The sequence below is a fragment of the Athene noctua genome, chromosome 9 (genome assembly GCF_965140245.1).
Source record: "Athene noctua chromosome 9, bAthNoc1.hap1.1, whole genome shotgun sequence".
Taxonomy (NCBI): Eukaryota; Metazoa; Chordata; class Aves; order Strigiformes; family Strigidae; genus Athene; species Athene noctua.
Window position 1 is genome coordinate 9,438,598 of NC_134045.1, and position 23,383 is coordinate 9,461,980.

The 23,383-nt window shown below is 38.5% G+C and overlaps 1 protein-coding gene across 1 annotated transcript in view; it reads right to left on the reverse strand.

The window, feature by feature from the left end:
• Nucleotides 1-843: 843 nt before the first annotated feature.
• FTO (FTO alpha-ketoglutarate dependent dioxygenase) overlaps nucleotides 844-23,383 on the reverse strand; it is a 259,221-nt gene continuing 236,681 nt past the window's right edge. Inside the window, exon 9 of the mRNA XM_074913378.1 lies at nucleotides 844-4,500. Within this exon, the coding sequence (XP_074769479.1) occupies nucleotides 4,350-4,500 (151 nt within the window). The 3' untranslated portion in view covers nucleotides 844-4,349. The remainder of the gene's footprint in view (nucleotides 4,501-23,383) is intronic.

Sequence of the window (23,383 nt, forward strand, 5' to 3'; positions counted from 1 at the left end):
TCTCTAATGCTAGGTTAGTGTAGGGCTGAGCTTTTCACCCTGCTGTGGGGAGTGTAGTGGTTGTCTTTTTTTGGACAAGGAATGTCATTGCGAACAGTGTTCTGTTTGTTTCTCTGGCCCTTCCCCATAGCAGTTCACCATCCCAGTGGGATTGTTCAGAAGATAAGCTGCAGCAACTTGCATCTCAAATGGGAAACTGATGTGGAGTGGAGGTACTCAGTCTGTGGAGGTGTAGTAGGACAGAGGTGGAGGTTGAAGCTGGAGATCAGGGTTTCTCATGCCTGTTGCTACAGCGGAACAACCACACCTCCCAACCCTGTAACCTTGGTGCAAGACAACAGTGGTCAGCTCCAAGCAAAAAGCTGAGGTCCAGCTGTTGGAGGCATGAGGGGGGGTTAGGAGCCAACATTAACTACACACCACGTGGCAACAATTAAGGCAGAAATCCTAACCTGCACTGTACGAGTTACTGCTCAATGACTCCCATATGAGTTCAGTGACTAAAGTTGTGGCCTTCAGAAAGCACATCCCTTGCATCTCATGTGCATTTCATCTCCTCTCATCTCTATTCCCCTCCTCTCATCCCAGCTTAGACATCAGCTCCTGGGCTAGTTTAATCTCTGTCGCATTAGCCCAAATTCCACTGCATGACACAGGACTAATGGAGTGGCACTACAATAACTGAGAAAGGAGCAATGCCCACTCAACACACTACAATATTTTAGCTATCTTTCATGATAGATTTTAGTATTCTTTTGATTTCTTTTTTTTTTTTGTTATGGCACTGGAATTCCTGAATCTGTCCCACAGCATTAAGAAGTCCAGCATGATTTTAAAGCGCATCTTGCATCGTTACCAGTGAAACTAAAACTGTATCTGGATGATAAGAAAACTGATTTGGATATTTATTATGTTGCATGTTACCCATCCTGGACAGTTTCCAGTCGGTGATTACCCATGGCATTCTTATGTACATTTTAGACCATCACAATGTCGTATGTTGGAGCATAAGCATGAAGCCTTTAAAATTTACTGCATTGAGGTTAATATTTTTTATTTACATAACCTTTTAAAAAGAAGAAAGGACCTACAGGATAAAATATTTTCATACATGGAGATATGAATAAAGCATTATAAAAACATTTCTAATTACATTGCATAACACAGCAGTTTCCTATCAAATACTTAGAAAAGGCCTTTACCTTTCATCCCCCAAATTACAGAAACAATAAGTTTTTCATTTTCTGCCAACGTTTTCCTTCTATCAGTGTAAAACCAACCCTGTATCAGATTTTTCAAAGAAAGCCCTTGCCTCGAGCGTTTAATTTGTATTGGTTCCATGTTTAGTCAGTAGCTTTTGTAAAATTGATGAATATTGTCTAAAGGCAAGTGCAGACAGGCAAACAGATCTGTATCTTCTGTAATCCATTTAGCCTGATGCACATGTGCAAGGGAACCATTTTACCTTAATTCTTTCGTGGCTGATGAAAAGTAAATGTAAGCAAAGTCGTGAACTTCACCATTTAAAAAGAATCACTGAATCTAATGTTAGAAGCTAATTTATGCTCTCACCTCTTTCCTGAAAAAACCCCTGACCTTGGTCCTCATGCCTCTGGAGCATCCAGACTTGGCAAATAGTTGCTATACACAGAACATCCATTAGAGGCTGTGTCTTTCAGCTCATCCTAAAGGGAAACAGTTTGTCTGATGCTGGAATAGAAGTGGATTGCTAAAGTATCATTGCAACATAACTAAATCATAACTATTTGAATAAAATAAACATTTAAGTATTTGTCTACTTCTAGTATGTAATCCAAACACAACAATAATTTACACTTGATATCTCAGTTTTTTAATAGATATTTACCTTTAAACACATTCTCCTTTTGGGGTTCCATTTGGTATTACTACATGCTTCAAACAGTTCCAACCACCTTACTCATGTCTTTGCTAACAAATCCTGGGGGCTTTGGAGATACGAAATCTTCTTATACTTCTGTATTTCAACTGAACTCAACCAAGTTACACCGATTTAGATGATGTGAGACTGGATTGCAACACAGAGCATTAATCCTCTTTAACCACTTGATTATTTGTATTTTGCCAGTGAATCCTAGGTCTTACCCATTCCAAAGGTGTTCATTTATCTATGTCATTGCCATCCACAGATTAAATGAGTGCTCTCTGACGGCACTGAAGCTAGTACTACTTCAGCTAATTCCCTAGTCTAAATCTTCAGCATAGACAAGCCCTAGAATCATGTGTTTTTAAAAATTCTATTATTGCTGCCAGCACTCTCCTAATACAAGAGTGAACCCAGTGGGGTTTTTTTACTACTGCTGGAAATAATTATTTGCCAATCATTTTTTTAATAGCTATGTCTCCACTTCAGCTATGAACTACAACATTGATGTGCCTGCTCTACTTTTTATGGCTGTCAGAGTCATTTCAATACTGTGATCTCCATGGTTTCTAGCAGTGCTTAATTAAACACAAAATAATCATAAAGTAACAGCATAAACAAACCACCCACTCAAATGCTGTTAACAGTGTTACATCATTAGCTTGTTTGAATTAATCTTGCTCATTTCCAAAGTAATATCTGTTCCTGTGAGAACTGCCTTTTCAAAAGCAGAATTCCCACATCTTCAGGTAGCTTTTCTTTAAGTGATCTCTAAAGCAAACAGTATTTAGTGTGGTATTAATCCAAACATATCCTATTTGCCCACTGGTAAAGCCAGCTTTAGCTAGTGCAGGAAAGAAAAAGCTATGCTCATAACAGAGTATTTCCAAATGTTAAGAAATCTGTGGCACAAGAGACAATCGGTAACTGTATGGGTCAAGGTTATAATATAATCAAACTTACTTTAAATAATAATTTAGAGAGTCTTTACAGTATACAGGGTGGCTAACAGTTTTTGCAGAACTCCAGGACCACAGTGAAAATGCTTGATGCAGGTCTTTATACTTTTGCTGGCATAGCTATGTCAAAGGTGTTAAGAGGTACAATCTCTACTTGGTATAATTGTCCTGGCAAACGTTGGTAGGTGTGGACACAGTTCTATACCACTAAAACTGAATTTTTGCTGGCACAGTTTCTTTAGCTCCAGGGAGGTCTGGCATATGTTATACTGTCAAAAGTACAATTTTCAGCAGTACAAGCCTCACCCGCACTCAGAGTGCTTTGCCAGTACAGTTGCTCTGGGTAAGCCTGGCCTCCACAGTGACTTTAAACAGAAGATTAACACAGGAGGTATATTCATTTCTTGGTGGCAATGTCAAGCTCTGAGTCTTACTGATTTCTTCTGTAGTGGTAATACAGACTTAAGTGCTGTTGCACCAGAATATGATTTTCTTCTGCTTTTTATGGCAAAGGAAAAGGTGTACACCAGCTCAAGTTAAAATAGCAACTTAACCAAATGAAAAATCTCTCTCTTATTCAAGAGACCCCTGTGTTGTCCAACATAGAGTCGTTCTTTTTATAGCATGTTACTACAAAACAGATCACAAACAGCTTCATTTCTCATAGTTTTCAGGTTTTGTTCTCATAGACCTCAGTAGATCAACACAGATGCTGCAACGCCAAGTATCACACAAGCTAAATCTAATCTGCCAGCAACATGACCCCTAAATGGAAACCCTTAGGTTCATCAGCTCTTTAGACAATGCACTGGGAAACCTGGCATCAGAATAGGATTCACACCATGTATCTCTCCCAGTTCTACTCAACTGCCGTGATGAGAAACAGCAAGAAGTCTTGGGATCTATGTCAGGATGCTCCTTCAGAGTTCCTCATCTAACAAATGCTCTAACGAGGAGCCATTACATTAAGGACTTTCTACACTATCTCCTGCCTAGTGGATGAAGTCACAGCTACACTCTAAACATATCCATCAGACTCACCCCAAGCTGGCCTCTCCTTAGGATGCCCTGATCATGGATTCTGCTTTGTCACAGGTGTGAGCTAGGCCTGATGTTGCTCAGACCTGCCAAGGCAGAGGTAGTTCTAGGCACTCACGGAAACTGAAATTTAGATGTCAAGGGAGCTTGTGAAAACACAGTTATTCATGGGCTGTAGGGTTAGTGGGAATTAGAGTGGAGGAGGAAAGAACTGAGGCTGGTATTCCGGCCTTCAGGTCTTAAAAGCCACCTGTTTCTGTAGATTTGGGGCCTTGTCTTTTTTAATTTGAGACAGTAACAAGGGTACCGTGTGAAGACCAGTAAAATCTGCATTGACACATAAAATAACACATGATCAAGGGATCATAAAGCTGAAAAGATTTATGTTAAACTAACAGGCTTCTCTCCAAATGATGGGCATCAATAATTCTAGGCTAGAAGGTCACTTGTTATTCTACCCACTGAACAAGATTTTGTAGATTAGCAATTACTTCTTCAAGATCATATGGCAGAGGCATACTACATTCATCATCTGTCCAGAAGGGATGGCATTCTGGTTTCTGGTCTTCTGGCAAGCTCTCCGCTGCTTCTGACTGGCATCTGAAAAGAAAGGTAAGTAGATGAACTACTTAACTAAAACTGTATCAAGAAACTGAATACTCAGTGAGGACACATTTGTGCATTAATTTAAAGGAAAGATTATAATAAAAAAGAAATACCACATCTTCTGACCAAATGGATTGCTCATTTCCAGTGAAGTTGACTTCTGTTGTAGGCTTTGTATTTTCTACAGGGATTTCTCAAAAAGCCAATCACAGAGAAAACTCAGTTAGTGTACCTTTATATGGTGAATTATTTTTTCATTATCTCAGCTGTTATTTAAAGTATGTGATTAAACCATTATCAGATTTAAATGTTTGCCAGTTTCCAATGTATTACTAGATTATTGAGAAAGATTAAATTGAATTTACTGCATTAAGGTCAGGGGGGATAGATTAAACAATATTAAAGAAGCTGGACTACCTTTGTAGAATCTGAAGATTTACAAGTGTATCAACCTGCTTAGCTCTAAAAAAGGCAATATAAAAAGAGAAAATTCTATAAAGATAAATGGAAATGAAGGTTAATAACAACTTCCAATGATGAATAGGTGGGCAAAACTTCAATAAAATTAAATTAAGAGGTTAGTGTATGTTAGTCCCCAGAGAAAACGTTTAAATTACAGTGTTTTTTATTAAATGGATTATTCATCAATACTAGTGAAGTCTAATTATAATATTCAACTGAACTGCAGCCCTCAGAGGAAAGTTTTATAAGTGGCAACCATCGCATCTCTTAAGATTAGGCTGTAATACAACATGCTGCATCAAAAAAATTGTCACAGTTTAAGGAGGATTTCTCCCCCTCTCTTTTCTCCTCCCCTCAAACAATTTGCATGTTGCTGATTAATTAGCTAATGTTTCCAATGGGGAAAGACAATGAAAATGCTAAGCATGACTACAATTTTGGTATATGCTGCAGGTCTACGTAGTTCTTCAAAGAGATAACAAGCAAATTTTAGAAATACACTTTTATCTCTTGTAAGACATTTTTAAAAATTCATGTTTGATAAAGCACATAATTGTTGTAACAATTTTAAAGATCTTTTAAACATATATGTGTCTTTTATCTCTGTAAAATGAACTCTGAAAATACTGACACATGCAGCTTCCTTGTCTACACCGTCAGCCTTCTGGAAGAGACTGTTTCCAAATGAAAGATGTCTTCTTCTCTTGGGAATTATTAATGGCAGTGTAATCCCCATAAGAAAACATACTTCAGCTTTACACCCATGTTGGTGTGTGGTTAATTGCCGCACCAGCATCCTGGGCACTCAATCCATCGTACATTACACTACAAGGACAGTATTAACACATAACATTCCAATATATCTTCAGCTCTCCACATCAGCCCCTGATAATAGCATCTGTTAACATGCACTAAGTACTATTATGTAGCACATCACTTCATAAATAATAAGATTAGCCGACCTCAGGGCCCTGGGAAGAGTAATGTGTTTAAATGTTCTCATTATTTATTTAAAACAAGAATTAAAGGAACAGAAGCTACTTGTGACAATCCTCTTAGCATAAATATTAAACTGTTTGCATTGATAAGCTGCACTGTACAGAATAACAGAGGATTTGTTTTGCCGCCTGCTTTATAATAGTTGTTAGAGCAAATGCAGTTTAGTGTATGAGTTCTGAGAGGTACTTAACTGATTGTGCCATCGTGTTCTGAAGATATTTCCCAAATTATATAAAAGAACAGGAGAAAATTAATATGCAGGAGAAGCTGAAACTAATTACAGCATAACTCTATGAGGCTTTTAAAATCTTGCTTTATTTTCTGTCTTGGCACAAAATAATACGCTCAATTTGCTGGGTAGTATAAGATATTCCAGTTTAAGCATTTCAATCTAGAAGTGGATAAATTAACCATGTAGAGATTATTGCAGATGACAAATCAAGAAGCTCAGCCAGTAAATACTGCAGACATGTTATGTGGTCTGCAAGTCTCAACTTATAATAATAAACATTCTCTCTCTCACACATCTGCTATTAACAACATGGTTTTCACCGAGAGAAAAAACATAGCAACTTTTAGCTTCTTCACCATTTCAGAGCCCTTTTTTTCATGTCTTTTTTTCCCTTGCTCTTGCACACAAATGGATTGACTGACTTTTCCCTCACATTTGGGGTCTCGGCATTTGTGTTGCTGTAAATGTGCAGCAGGCACAGTGACTGGGCAGCCCATGAGCAACTATTCCAGTTGCTACTTTCCCTTCTCTCTTTTTCTTACCAGCAGAGCCATCTCTGAAAGGTCACCCCACAGCTAAGCATGTGCCTTAAGTTCCAGGCAATCATGCACCCGGTTTAGCCATATCATATTCCATGCGAGAGATTCGGGGAATGACAGTGTGTCAGGTCCTTGGACTTCCTGTGCAAGTCTGATGACAGAAATGCATCAGGGTACTGCAAAAGTATAAAAAAGAGGAAAGTAATGCTGTAACCATCCAAGTTCCGCAATCTCACAGCTCCTTTGCCTTTCTGGCCAGGATTTCTATTGCTTTACTGTTCCGGTTCAGCTAGGATAGGGTTAAGTTTCCCCCGCAGAGAGGGGGAAGGGATCTCCAGCTGGGTTATTCAGTCAGGTCTGGCGCAGCAGCGCAGGAACTTTTTCCTTTGTGGCTTTGGTGATGGGGAGCACGGGGCTGTCTGTAACCATTGCGGTATTTCTCTGTATATCTTTTGTCTTGTTTACTGTTATTACTGTTTATTGTTGTTATCGCTACTGTTGTTGTTCAGATTGTTTATCACACTGTTGTATTAAATTTCTTCTTATTTTAACCCGGGGTTTGTGCCCTACTTGTGTCCGAAGGTGGGGGAGGGACAACGTCAACGTGGTCTCAGGTCCCGGCAGGGCCTAAACCACCACATTTACTTTTTATCACGAGCAAGAACAGCAGTGAACATTACTTTTTTACAGTTTACGAGTCACCTATTTTGACCAAAGGTACAATCCCTGCGCTGGATCCGCTGACATCAAAGTCAAGCCAAGTTGCTCATATGTAAAGCTATGGGCCCAGGCTTTAAGCAGTCATTGCTGTGCCCCGCAGTCCACCAAGCAATTCACCCGACTGGCATCCACAAGCTTGAATGCAGTCATCCAAATATGTACCTTCTGACCCAGAGTTAGGGTGCAAGAACAGTCCTTTCCAGATGAGTATATTACTATTGATTTTACTGAATTTCTGTGGGAAAAATTGTTCCTAATTAATTTGTAGCAGAGTAACAGACCTGAAGATCCTGCAAAAGGATAGCAACATTTTTAACTGAAGTAAAACAAGTGAAGACACTTAAAGAATTGCACAGAATTATTTAAAATTCTTTGTATTTGGGAAAAGATAGCTAACATTAGTTAGCAATGATAACTCAGGATAAACAGAAATTCTGTATTTTCCCAGCTACAAAAGAATTTACGAGGCTCCGTCTGGGGAACACTGCAATCACCAAAGTACGGTGGCAATGGGAAACTACCAAGATTTATAGTATTATAATTAAAATATTATATATCAATTAAAACCTATTATTTGAGTTAATAAAGTCAAATCTCCAAAAGAGAGTCGATCTAATCTGTGTATATTTTATGCACGAGATGTGTTAAGAGTGGAAATAACACATGCTCAGAGATACGGAACAGATGACAAATCAAGAAGCACCTTTCATACTTTATGTGCAGCAGGAGAACAGAAAATCTGCCATGATATATTTCAGAGCAATTCAGCTCCAACACCTTGATAATACATGTTCACCAACATATTATAAAAAGGATGATTTGTCTAAAGATGTGCAGAATGCACAAAACTCAACAGTCCCTACTTTCTTGTTAAAACAATCTTGTGCCATTTTCAATTCAAAAAGCCCATTTTTAAGGAACACTTAGTCACTCTTGCAGTGCACATTCTCACTACCCCTCCCCTGTAAACTTCACAGGTTTTTGATCCCCTTTTTGCCTATTTTTTCCAAGTGGACTTTGCTCATTAATATTTACCAGGAGCTGAATATTTAATATAAGTTCAACTAAGACATGACAAACATTTGTATGACTGTATGACTATTTGTATGACAACACAGGACACTTTCCCTTGGATGGTGGCTAATTTCACCATGGGCAGGTGTACATTCACTGAGACAGACAGTTGCCTGGCTATGGCCCCCCGGGCTGCACTGACATTTTGATGATCAGGGTGTCAGCTACATTAGAGGACACTGATCATGATGCTAAAATTAACCAAGCTAGCTAAAGTGTGTGTTAATTATGAGTATGCAAGCAGTCAATAAAAGGTTAATGCAAAAGTCAAAGGATAAATTTATTTCAGTATTGCATCACTCTACTGACTAAATGACTAACATTATGCTTTGTTTTTAATCAATATATTTTACAGTAATGCGTGAGCCATTGATTTGAAAAACAGTTTTCATTCTAACAGTCAAGTTTTGCAACTATTTGTATTAAGTATCAACATACTTAAAACATTATTTTTTCAGAGCAGATACTTTTTTGTTCTGTTGTCAGGAACAGGAATGCATATAAGCCAGGAGGCAACCTTGGGTTCTGCCGATGAATGTGATTAATGTAAATAAGAATGATTAACTAGGAACTTAAAGAAAGTACTGTAAATCAGGGTCCCTGGATTCCATTGCACTGTTTGTCTACTCCACAGAAGTGTAGCCAAATCACATCAACAGGGGTCAGTTTGTGGTTCAGACTGCACGGGTGTGTTAAGAGTGACAAGATGATATGAATAGTCCTGTCTCCTAGATGGTGCCTATGCCTGGCAGTTCGAAGACCAATGGGCATCACATGGAAATTCATAATTCATAGCCATCTTCCCCATGCACTGATATGGTCAGAAAGGGAGGACAGGATATTTGCTTTGCATGTACAATAAACAGTACACACTGACCCACATATGCTTACTCCAGCATTCACAAAATTGTTGGTTTATATGGGAGTTATTTCCTCCATCTATTCATGCTAGAATAAAGGTGTTTGAGCTATTATTCAGAAGTTCAGAGTATCTTTTAAAACAACAGCCCAGGTAAAAACAGTGTTCGATCATGTTACTAAGACATGCGTTCATTCAACCCATTGGTTAAAATGATCCAACATTGCTAGCATGGATGCTGTCCTGAGTAAAAGTAACAGTAGTAGCTCCTTTAGACAGCATCTCCCATTCTTAAGATTTACAATGAGTTTGCAAAATTTGGGTCTGATCAAACACGTGTTATTACTGTTCTGACACAGAGCTCTGCTGCATGAACACAAATCCTAATAGTACAGGTACCTGAAACACAGAGTTTTGCTTGTAGGTTTGGATTTTTTCATCCTTGTCCTTCAAACCTTTCCTCTGTCTGGAAATGATTATGCAAACTATGTGTAGTTGCTCTAATCTCAGCGTTAGGATTATCCCATGTCATTTCAAGCTGACATTCTTAGCTGTCAGAGCATATACAAGAAATTACAGTGTGTTCTCAGCTATCTGAATTGTTATGCAAAGCCTAATAGAGAAAATATGAGATTACATACATGAGAACAATTACTCAAATAAGTTAACCTTGATTTTTCTAAGTAGTGTATCTCATTGACAGGTACAACAAATTTTCTTCTGTTGCTGAATGCATCACAATTAAAACCTGATACCACTTAAGTCAAAGTTGAAACGTCCAGTGATTTCACTAAGGCCAAGACTTCAATGTAAATGCTTTTCCAGAAAGTGTTCACAATAGACATGAGCTAGTAAGCATAATAATAAAAAAAAAATCTAAAAGAAAATACAGAAGGAATGAAATAGGCTGAATATAGTTTCTCAAATGAAAATTTAGCAAGGGATACTTAATTAAAATTTTTTATCCATTTACAATGGTGGTTAAATTACTGTCATTGTAAGTCAGTTAATACAGTGTGGAGTAACAGGATGTGATGTTCTGTAACTTCAAAGTTGCCACAGAAATAAAAAATATCTGTTTTATCAAACTGAATTGCACAGAAAAACTAAAGTAAAAACTCAAATTGATGCTATAAATACATATTCTCCTTCACCTCTGGACATGGATAGGCTATTGGGATGAAGTCCCTAAAAAGGATTGAAAAAGTCCCCCCTGTTATTTGAAGAACTGAACTTTTATTTGTCTTCATTAAAATCAGAAGGTGGAAGGGATAAATATAATTCATGATAAAATGGAATGGGGGTGAGAAATCTGAGAAGCAGCTGCTTTCCAGCTGGGTGCCCATTCCAGCACTAGCAATTTCAGAAATTACAGTATGCCTAATTTTAAGTTTTTTTTCTACTCCAGGCACCTGTTTGGTGGTAGCTGGTAGAAGTGAAAACTTCCGACCATTGATTAAGGTTTAAGGCCAGCAGGTTGACTGCTGAGAACAATTTTATACCTAGATCTATTTGTCAGCATGTCCATTACATACCAGTGGTGACGAATGGGACATTCTGCCAGCTGACCAGTTAGGAGCTGCTGACCTCTGACAGTCACTGGAGCGGGGCACCTGAAGCCTGCATTGCTCCTACCTGGCCACACGGAACAATACGGGCGATAAATGGTGAGGGTGATTAAGTATGCCGTATCTTGGGCAACCCCGCTAGAGCTTTAGTGTACCCACAATGGAATTCCAGAGCTCAGCACAAAGCTGAGGCAACTGGAGAACGGTACAAAACAAAAGGTGCCTGGTTTCACAGAGGTATAAGGTAGCTTTCCTTGCCATTTGGGAGAATGGACACATTTTTCTGAAAGAACAATGAAAACAAGCACAGTTGAAGAAACAGCATCTCTTCCATCGGGAACAAAACATGCAACAGCCATTACATCACTGGTGTCGTCACCCTGCATGGACAGAGCTCCAGCCTGGATCAGCTACACCAGAGGGAAACCATTGCTAGGCTCTCCTGAGAGTACCTTTTCTGGAGACCTAATCCAAGACATGAGATTTACATAGGGAGCTGGAGTTAAACTTGTTTATAGCTAAAAATGTTGAAATCTTGACTTCTGGTTTGGCTTCTTTTAGAGGAAATAACGTATTCAAAATCAGTAGTTCAGCTGGAACTTCACCAAAATTGCAGGGTGGATAATGGGAATTAGTTAATGCCCCATCATGACACAGGGTTAGGGTGGAATGTTTACTGATCTCCTTGTTTTAGCTCTGTAAAACATAATCAAACCAGTAATTTACAAATCCTTCACTTGGTATTATGATTAACCTGCATAATCTGTACCCTAAAAACTGTTTACTGAAAATACAAAGGATGGAGAAAATGTAAATATATTGAAATATAACAATATGAAAGATGTTTTCATATTGCTGTAAATGCTCTATCACCAATAAAATTCTACTTTTTCATGCCAGAACTGGAATTTTGAAAGTTATTGAGTTCAATCTAAACCTTAGATTAGATTTTCTTAGCTTTTTAAAACTAACCAATCAGAAAGTTGTCAACCTTGGCAGAGAGTGTTTCTCTCAGTCATTCCATGCTTGTTCCTACTGTGACTCTGCACAACTAAAACCTTTCCAGGTTTACTCTAGCTGTTATGAACAAAACAAATTACATTAATACTTGATTTTGCAAACCATATTTCACAAGTACTGGTCCCAAACAGGCAGTAATATGAAGTGGCCAGATGGGAAGAGAGCAGTGCTTCATTCTTTTGAACATCTAATCCCCAGTGTATTCCCAAGGAGTCTGTCCCATTTACATTGTCACTGCTGATGTTCTTTCACGTGCTCTAACTAGAGTGTGCCCAGCCATAAGTAATGGCTGAGACCAAGACTGCATTTTAAAAAGAGACAAAATGAGGTTTTTTCCAGACAAGACACTTGAGAAGAGAATGCTATATTTAGGAAGGGATGGAGACAATATCAGTTAATTTTAAGCCAGGAGAAAACCATGTATCAACTGCACAAATATGCAAGTACAAATACACACAATGGCATGTTAGAAGGAACTTTCCTATCTGCTTCTTTCAAATGTTGCTAATGACTTGTGTCACTGATGCATTTGGCCCCTGCTACAGAACCAAAGTTTACAGTCACTGACCCAAGAGCTTTATGGCTCCAAAGTCAGTCATCCACTGGAAATGAGGATGCTGCTAAAATATCCTGAGGAATCACTGGTGACGTAGTAGGATAGTCTGAAAACAGCCAGCATTATCCTTGTGTGTACTTCTACAAAGTGAATCTATAGCAGAATCCATTTTTTAACAATGGCCTCCAGAGTACATTTTGCTGTTCCACAGAGAAGTAAGAGAGAGAGCAATGAACCTGACACTGAAGAGATTTAAGTGACAGTTGCATGAACTTGAACATGCCAGAGTTTCTATTATTACTCAAACTGTAAATCAGGTAAGTATGAGAAAAATTAAAATTGTTAATACCTTCCAAATGAAATAACAGCAACCAAAGCACTGGTGGAGTCCAACCGCAAAGAGTTTTCAAGTAGTGCACCAACATGTTTCACATGTATTTGTAGAAATATATGAAAAACTCACAAAATTATTTTTAAGAAATGTTTTGCTTTGCCTTAACTGTAGAGAAATCAAAATAAATTTTCAACATTTTTGGGCTACAATATTAATTTAAAGATGTAGAAATATATTTAAGTCTTTCTAAACTATTTAGCTGACAAGCCATGGGAAAGGATAAAGATTTGCTGCACAGTATCCTCAGCTACAGTAAAATAAAGCTGCAGAACCTCAGAAATTTTCCAGCTCTGGGTGGAAAGAATGGAAAAAAAGAGGACACAAGAAACTTCTTTCTCTGATATATTCATGGGTGAATTAATAAACAGAAATCTACCCAAAAGATACTTCTGATGAGATGATCAATGACCTTCCTCACCATGTCCAGGAACTCCACCCTACCAAAGAGGAGTAGCTAGTAGATGGCACTGAAGCAACTGTAATGCCACAGAGAAGAGTCCTGGCATCGTTGCGTGATGTACACTTGACTTCCCCAGAGAGAGCTTTTCCTCTCCTTTGTGGCCTCTGTCCAACAGGCCTAGAAACTGTCTGAGAAAATCAGTGTGCCTCCTATTCCCACAAGAGAACGGCTGTGTGGGGCAGTCTCTATTCCATGTTTGTTTGATTTTTTAATTAAGAAACATCACTACTCTCTATAAAGTGTAGGGGGTAGGGAAATTCCCCAGAGAAACACTGAATAAATAACATGGCATTTACTGAAAGATGAAGTTTAATCCAATTTAACCTGTAGGCCTACAAATTGTTCCCTTTCAGCCCTGTTTCACAGATGCTTTTGTTTCCTGTTTTTAGAATAATAAGTATACAAGCAATATATCCTGACTGTACGAGAAGCGCGTTTATATATATTTATATACACACCCCTTCATACCAATACTTGCAAAAAATCCCATCAGTCCAAAAGAGACAGCATTTAGGAGGAAATTTTCAGCACCACAGACATGGATTTAGTTATATACTTTCCATGATCAGCAATGGGATGTGAGTTATTCCCTCTGTGCTGAGAATATTTGGCTTTGACTTCAAACAACGTAGAAATATATCAACCTCAATATAATTTATATTCTCTCAAAAGGAACCTAAAATGCTCTAAGCCTTTGCTGAGGCATCTGATGTTCCAGTCCCCTCTGCTGCACTGTATAATCGGCTGTTTTATTTCACTTGCGATTCTTGCTTTCCTATGATTTTTTCAGACAAAGAAACAAAATGTCTGCTATATGCTGAGTATAAACACAGCTGACTTGTTTTCCCCAAAGTATTGATTTTATGCACTTTTAAAATAACTATTTTCATTCTGTTTGCATAATCAGCTGGGGCATTGTTCCTCTACATTTGCAGAAACACAGATGGAATTGCTGATTTGGAGCCTTTGGAGAGATTTTACAGTATTCTCCAGAATCTAAGCTTCTATTAAAATAAGGTTTCAAGCACTTCTGGTTGTGAAGATAGCCTGGACAATGTAAATTGATGCATGGTTATCTTGTTGAGTCCACAACCAGACAGACAGACGCAATAGCACCAAGGGAGCTGTGAACTTCCCCCACTTATTTTATTGGGTGTTTACTTGGGGCCAGATGCTCCCCTCTGTTGTGTAGAATGGCGTTAAATGACCGAGGAAAAGAGAGGAAAAGGAAATGGAAATAAAAACCAACAAAGAGGAGAAAAGGAAATCTCCACAGCCTGCTTCCCATGGGGCTACAGATGCCCTCCCTTGCCAGTATTAGACTGCTGGAAGATTTGGGGCTGAGCCATGCATATGGCACATTTTTCGAAAGACGCTGTATTTAACAAAAGAATACCACCTGAAAAGTTAATGATCCTTCCAGCATCATTCACTGTTCCACTTTATCTTTTGTACTCCTTTTATGTGGATGTCATATAACCAAGGAAAAATGTAAACACAGGGTGGTTTTAGATGACACTGCAGGAGAATGGCCCTTCCACCTAATGCTCCCTCCTTTAAAGTAAGCAATTTCATTTTCCAAACAACTTCAGGGTTTGCATGCTCTGCCCTACTGCAAGAAAGCTTGAGCATGTATTTTTCTGTAAGACAACTTTTCACATTAATAAAAATCAACTGCTATATGACAAATCTCTGTATGTTATATGTGGAAAGTAAGATCAAAAGAAACAAGACTGAGTGCAGCTAAGAGTATTACTTGATCCTTAAATCAGACTGGACAGAAACTCTATCTTTTCAGCAAAGCTACGTAATCCTTTCAGCCTGAAGTGTTTCCTGCATCACTCCTGCAACTTGCCAACACAACCCTTCTCCAAAATCCCACAACTTCCAACAGGACCAAAGCAGGAGTGACACCGAAGGGGCAGCACTTGGGATCAGAATGGAACCACAGACCTTAGATACCTGTAGTAACTACTGCGCAAAAAGGACTCCACATATGATTTTACACAGAACAGTCCTTTGTTGATGTAAGTTTATTAGGGAGAGTGACACCAAATGGGGAATCTGCCCCAGGAACAATGTTGTCTAGCTGCTCTCAGGCTCTTACTAAAATGCAGCTTTCACTAGCTTTGGTCCATTTCAGTGAAATTGCATGTTTCGTTAGCCAAAAGGGAACTATGATAGACTGATAGCAAGCACCATATGGGAAAACCAAACAACCACAAGACTAACTCTCCATTTGCAGACTGAAATTAAGATCTTACTTATCATTATAACTTGTGATATAAATACGTATGTGTACCTATATACAACTCTCTCTGTATACACAGATACATATATACTCACACACATATATAAGAGGAGGTTACACTACATTTTATATCAAGAGATATGGCCTCAAACTCCTATGTGGTTTAGGGAAGAAAAAAAAAAAGTGTTTATTGTGCTACAGAACTACGCTGTCTTCCCTGTGTTGTGCACCTCGGCTGTAGCCTGCAACCAGAATGTTTATAACATATCTTGGAACTAATACTATAAGAGCAATGAAATCCTATGGACTAAAACACAGTTTCCTTTAGGTCAACATGAGGTCAAACAGAAGCAGGAGGGAACAAATAATAGGGAAATAAGAAAACAGATACAAGAAAGGCAGAGACTCAAAAAGAGGAAAAATAAGTTTAGGAATAAAAAAAGAAATCCTCATGTAACTAATCACATTTCAATCACTGCAGAATTTCACCATGGCTGCTGATTTATTCAGTGATATTTTATGGATAAATAACTATAAAAATATGCCACCAAATAAAATTCTAGAGCTGGCAGAGAAACAGATTTGATATCCCAGGAAATGCTACAGTACATCCAGGTGCAAATGAAAATCATATGGCAACAATATGCTCAATATGCTTTTTCTCTACTTCTATAAGTGGAGTAAATCTTTTTGACTACCAAATGAGACCTCAGAATTTTTTCTATTTACCCTTTAAATTTCAAATAACTGGAACCATTATATAGAAGTGTTAAATATCCTTTTGTACTTTAACTTGTAAATAATTACCATCGCCCAAATACAATGTGAATAAATGCATTTACTTATTTTCCACTGCATTAAGGGAAGAAATTCTGTATGAAAGCTTAGCTTCACTATACCTCAAAATTTTGCAATTAATGTAATTCTGCATAATACCAAATAAAATTCCATTACAGACTGAATGATGATTTAAAGTTATTAGACCGGAACACACTTTCCTTCATGGAATATGATTGCATTCAATCAATTTAAACACATGATGATAAACTACATGCATCTGATCCTACCCTACTTTCACAGACTTTATTTCCACGAGTGCTTAAAAAAAGTGCAAGATCCCAAACTATAACATTCTATCAGAGGACTTGAATTCTCTCAGCATCATGAAGATGTATTCACCCAAGTGAGTACCAAAATGCTACTAGTAGGTAAAACCTAAAATGTCTATTACAACAAATGCATATAGCTCTTCATCTTATTTTCCATAGTGTAAAGAATCTTTCTGACTGCAATATCAATGACTTTAAACCACAGACTAAGACTTTAGACCTTTTGGTGGTGCCAACTCACTTGTTTTATATGCTATGATATATAGTCCTGGCTTTGAGCTCTCTCTCACTACTGATGCTTTTGATGCTTTGTTCTCTTTTTACTTTAGGATGGAAAATAACAAATAATGCTGAGTTCTCTTCTTACTCTTGAATTCTTCTGATGTCTATCTTCAGAACTATTCTAACATCCAATTTATGTCATTCTTTTTCTTTCTTATGCTGTGAATTTGAAATGAAAGTAGGTAACATAATATCATAAGATCTACGGACGATTGAAATAGCCTTCTGAGTAAACTTCAGAGTTATCCGTAAAACTATCCTGCCTCAATAGAAAGTAAAAAATTGCTTTTCAATAGATAACGCAACTACTCTTGAAATTCTTCCTGGATGAAGTTATTGCCATAAGAAACACTCTAATGATAATAAAGTATATGGTGCCAATGTCTTAAGAGCAGTTCAGATGGGTTATTTTGCTAGTATTTGCAAGGCACAATTCAAATTCATTCTCAAAAATTTATGTGCTTTCTCTTGACTAATTCTTTATTATAAAATGGCTATAAAACCTGAAGTTTGTTAATGAGAGAAGCTGGCATCTGCTGTGCTGATTGACCTGCAACGCTACTCTCACGTTGTTCTGCCATATAATTCCTCTTAAAACATCACATCAGAATTCCAAAGACCTTTTACATTAGTTAATTAAGGACCTGACTCAATCTTCTATCAGGTTTGAGCAAAATGCATAGTCACATATTTAAATCTCATTTAGGCAGTGGAACTTTCAAATATATTTCAAGTTCAGCCCAGGCTTAAAAGCTTCACTGCGTAGGGTCCCTAGAGATCATATCAACATCACTGCTCAACACACAGCCATAAACCTATACCTGACTAACTGCAACTTTTCTTAAGAACTTGAAATAGCCATCCTATCCCTACCCCAGTCCCTATCCTTGCATTTAGTCTCTAGTCCCTGTACTGCACTGACCTGTTCCCTCTAATTCATTATGCAATGGGCATGAATCTTCCATGTGTTATCTGAAGTAATGCAGCACTACAACAATGTACTAGCAGCACTTTTCAGTGCTTTCTGTCAAGTAATCTACATAGTAGTCACACTGTCAGGTTCAAATTCTGTGGATAATGGTGTAATTTTCTGAGCCCAGGGAAACAGAAATCTCTCTTGTTGGGTGCCATAAGCTGTCCATTGCTCTGTACTTTATGCAGATTCATGGGAAATCAAGATATACATAATGAAAAGTGCCCATTATGTGTATATATATAGACACTTACTGTTTTGTCTTCTTTTGTTCTATGTTTGCTAAAGAACAGTTATTTAAACTTTATGAAAAGTGGATGGTCTTGGCCTCTGTCCGGGGTTCAGCTGGGATAGAGTTAATTTTCACAAGAAACTGGAAGGGGCTACAGCCAGGACAGCTGACTCGAACTAGCTAAGGGGGTATTTGATAACATATGGTGTCATGCTCATAGCTGGGGGTGCTGGCTGGGGGGACCGTGGATCATGGCTTGGAAAGGGGCTGAGTGTTGGGTTCCGGGGGGTGAACAACTGCTTTGTGCATCACTCGCTTTACATATTCTTTTATTAGTATTATCATTAATGTTTCTTCTCTGCTTGTGTTGTCCTATTAAAATCTCTTTATCTCAACCCATGAGGATTTAACTTTTTCTTCTGATTCTCCTCCTCATTGCACTGTGGGGGAGGAGTGAATGAGTGGCCACGTGGTGCTTTGTTGCTGGCTGGGCTGAAACCATGACATCTTTCCATACATTTTATTTTGTCTGTGAACGTTATATTTCAGACTCCTTCCTAATTTATTGCTTGTCAACTGAGTTACATTAGTCATTCCTTTCAATGAACTGTTGATGAAATTTCTTCTCTTTCTGTGTTACAAGAGACACTACTTTCCTGAGCATGCAACAGACCTAATATCCCTCCTACTTAGTTTGCCTTTTCAAATAATATTGAAACATCTTTTTCTTTGCTGAAACGCTATTACTTCAATCTGCCTTAATCCCAAGAAATTAATGTAAACTTTAGGGGTTTTGGCAATAGCTACATAATCCTCCTCTTTTTGGTGCAAACAGGAGGTGTCCTTTCTTCTTCCTTCCATTGTTTAGTACTCCTGAGGAATTATTAATTTGTAGTTTCTATTTCTTTGATATGTGCAGTTCTACAGGGAAATTTCACATGCTCTCCTGTTTATTGAAGTGCCAGTAAGAGCATCTAGGAAAGTTAATGTCATTCCTCAGCAAGACAAAACCCCCATTTCCTCAGACCTTCTCCTACAGAGTTTGTCCTTTCCACCTTCACTTTAGCTTTTCTAGCATTTCACCAAAAACCTCATGAAGTTCAACAAGGCCAAGTGCAAGGCCCTGCACATGAGTTGGGACAAGCTCAGATTGGTACCCAAGCAGATACAGGCTGAGTAATGAGTGTATTGAGAGCAGCCCTGCGGAGAAGGACTTGGGGGTATAAGTGGATGGAAAACTGACTGTGAGCCAGCAATGTGCACTTCCAGCCCAGAAAGCCAACCATGTCCTGGGCTGCACTGAGAGCAGTGTGGCCAGCAGGGCGAGGAAGGGGATCCTCCCCCTCTACTCTGGTGAGACCCCTCCTGCAGTGCTGTGTCCAGCTCTGGGGGCACCAACATCAGAAGGACACGGACCTGCTTGAGTGGGTAGAGGAGGCCATGAAGATGCTCAGGGGCTGGAGCACCTCCCCTGTGAGGACAGGCTGAGAGAGTTGGGGGTGTTCAGCCCGGAGAAGAGAAGGCTCCGGGGAGACCTTAGAGCGGCCTCCCAGTACTGAAAGGGGCTGCAGAAAAGGGGGGGGAGGGACTCGTGATCAGGGAATGTAGGGATAGGATGAGGGGTAACTCTTTTAAACTGAAAGAAGGAAGATTTAGATGAGATCTAAGGAAGACATTCTTCCCTGTGAGGGTGGTGAGGCACTGGCAGAGGTTTCCCAGAGCAGCTGTGGCTGCCCCCTCCCTGGCAGGGTTCAAGGCCAGGTTGGACGGGGCTGTGAGCAACCTGGGCTGGTGGAAGGTGTCCCTGCCCATGGCAGGGGGGTGGGACTAGATCATCTTTAAGGTCTCTTCCAATCCAAACCATTCTATGATTCTATGACTGGACATGCAGAACACTGCTGCCTTCCCAAACAGTAATAGACCCACATTAGCTACTTTCTGCTAACAGATATCAATTTGATCGCCCTTTTCCAAGCCTCAACTACTTTACCAGGGTCAGTTTGCTTAATGTTGGCTTGTTTGTCTAGCCAGAGTGAAATACTGGTGAAATCACACTCAACCGCAGGCTCTTTTCAAATCCCTGGGGACTGCTCCATGCACTTCCCCTTTTTTTTTCTCCTGACATTAGAAAAATACTCTTCATTTCCACTTGTCTCCTAATTTAAACCAGGTACCAATCTTCTAGAGATATCTGTGACCTTTCTAATTGGAAGGTTCAGAATACATTCAAGAGAACATCTTTGTATTATGAAAACTTTGGGGCTTAAAAAAATCTTGTTTTCCAGTTTGCCTTTGGTATTTTTTACTCAGAAACAATGAAGAGTGTTATTCTCTGCACCTCTGGATTTTAGGAATCAAATAATCTTCTACCAGAGTAAAAAACCTTCTTGGTAGAAGTCATCTAGGCCTGTCCAGGAAGCTTTTAGCAGTGTTCAGACCCATTTTTTTCTCAACTCACTCCCAGACGCACACAGACAGTACCAGTATCCATCCTTGCATAAAGCTAGTCCTCTTAGAGATGTTAATGTCTGGCACTATGCTGTGTTGTTAACTTATGACAGACTGAAGAACTCTGTGGCCTAAACATATTGATGTGAATTCTGGAAATTATATAGACTGTTAGAGTGCCTCTATCATGACAAAGGAAACGGAGTGATCCAGGTATCTACAGTACCTGTAGCATATTGTTAGGCAATAGAAAAGCTGGTACCGGATTCATTTGACAGATAATATGAATGTATAAATCATGCCAATCAGTATGTTTTTTTCTGGAAAACAAATCTTGTTGGAGAAACCCTTCAAGATGAAAAGTTCAGTTACTAGAATAAACTATGGAGGAATAGGATAAATTGATTTATGCTAGCTAGTGAATGATTTTTTTTTTTCCCAAGTAGCACTGAATATCAACAGAACATACACCACAAGTCAGTAATAGCTATCAAGCAATATAATGATAAACATCAATGGGGAATCACTCCTGAATGGTGACCCCCATAAGGGATTCCTCTAGAGACCAATACAGTGGCCAGTATTAGTCACATTTTCATCAGCAGTGATCAGCTGCTTGACAATTTCTGCAGATAGCACAGAGACAAATATGGTTAAAAACCATGTGGACAGGATTGAGCCCTGCTAGGTCACTTAATGATCAGGACCAAATGTGTTACGGAACTATATGCAATAACAGGGAGAAGGATGACTGGAGAATTGATGAGTTTGTGCTCAAAATCACTGCATCTGAAAACAATGTAGATATTATCCCAGACAACTCAAAATGAATTCCCAGTACAGTACCTAATCCTTTTGTATTTCAGTAGGTAGACAAATATGAGAGTAACATGGAATAACCTTGTTTCTAGCTTTTTAGTAGTACACTGAAGAGAGCAAAGAGACTGTGGACAGAGGTGATACGTGATAATGATTAACTTAATTTGCTTCACTTATCAGATTTAAAACTGATAGATTGAAGGAACCTATCTTGTATGAAAGAGCTCTCTTGTCTAGCAGAGGAAGCTGGAATTTGAAACAGAACCCAGAGAAATTCAAATATGCTTGTTTTTTACAATGAAGTCAATCACACACTGGGATAAACTATTAAAGGAACAGAATATTCTTCATTTCTGACATCTTCAAATCAAGAAAAGATTCCTGCCTGGAAACCATGCAGTTACACAGCTAGCAGAGGGATAAAAGGATAAAATTTAGTAACTTCTGATAGAAGTCAAAACAGCTGACACAAAAATCCTAAATATAATGATGTTCAAACTTCACACAACCATGCTTTAACAAGCTTACTTTGAGTAAGACTTTAAAAATTCCTCGTAATACATCTTGCTGTAAAATTATACATTCTAATTGGAATGGATATGCCAGGAGAATGCAAGAAGACATAAGACTTCTATTGTTAAAGTCCCAAATACAGCAAGCTTAGCATTTGAGCCCAATGCCACTATGGAGAGAAAAACCCTAATTTAGGGAATAAAAACCTTTAGAAGCATCCATATTCTCCATTCTCTTGCACTTGTTATAGGCAGGTGTAAGTCTAACTTTTTAACATACATAGGTTTAACTGAAAAGAGAAATGACCAAAAGATACGTACCCACATGTATATTTAATTAATATTAGAATTTGTCATGTGATTTATGAAACATATATAAGATATGAAAATGTAAGTACACAGGATGTTTCTAATTTCATTTAGTTTCTCTTAAAGCATCCTAGAATCACTGAAACATACAAGGTCACACTGAATCAAAGGACATCATCTGCTTGTCCAGAATGTCATTACGGAAAAATCAGGAAAAAGCAACTGTATTACAAGTCACCTTTCCAGCTCTCAGAAACAAACTATTAATGGAGAAAGTCAGTTCTTTATGGTGCATTACAGGACCAAGGTCACCTGGGAAACTGTAAGGCCTCACTGGCTACCCACAAGACCAACTTGATTATCCCAATAACCTCCTGCCCTTGCCAAGGGACTGATGGAAAATCAAGCTTTTCAGCAGACTGCTAACTTGGTGTCCACATTTTTTAAATGCACGTTTATACGAGCTAAAGTGTCTGAGATTCATCTGAAGCACTTAGATTCAATTACTTTACAGTGTTCACTATCTATTGGAATTTCCATGAGCGTTAGAATTATGTTGATAATCACAAATTCTCTAAATACAGTCTAAACTTGAAGTTTATGTCAAGACTCATGTCTGCTAAAAAAGAGTGTAAATTGGGCATAGTAACTTTTGTCTTGTTCCTTTTGATACCTAAATCAGGTGATAGGAATACATCACCAGGAAGTAAGTTTTCTTGGAAATAATGTGCAATCACATGCCAGACACTTTTAGAATACAAACAGACTAAAACCATGCTTTTAATATGCGCATGAATTATGAACTCTGTATTTTCTCTGTACAGAATCCTCCATCATATTCCCATAAGAGCAAGCAGTTTGACCTATTAAAACATAACCAGCTCACTACAATAAACAAATTACATATATAATACGAAATGTGTGAGAACCCAGTGCAGTTTCCTTCTTTATTATGTTTGAGTAACCAGCTACATTAGTACGCTGGAGAACATTTCACTGCATCAATGACAGGTTATATTAAACTTGTATACTGGGGGAACCTCATAAAATAAGGTGTTA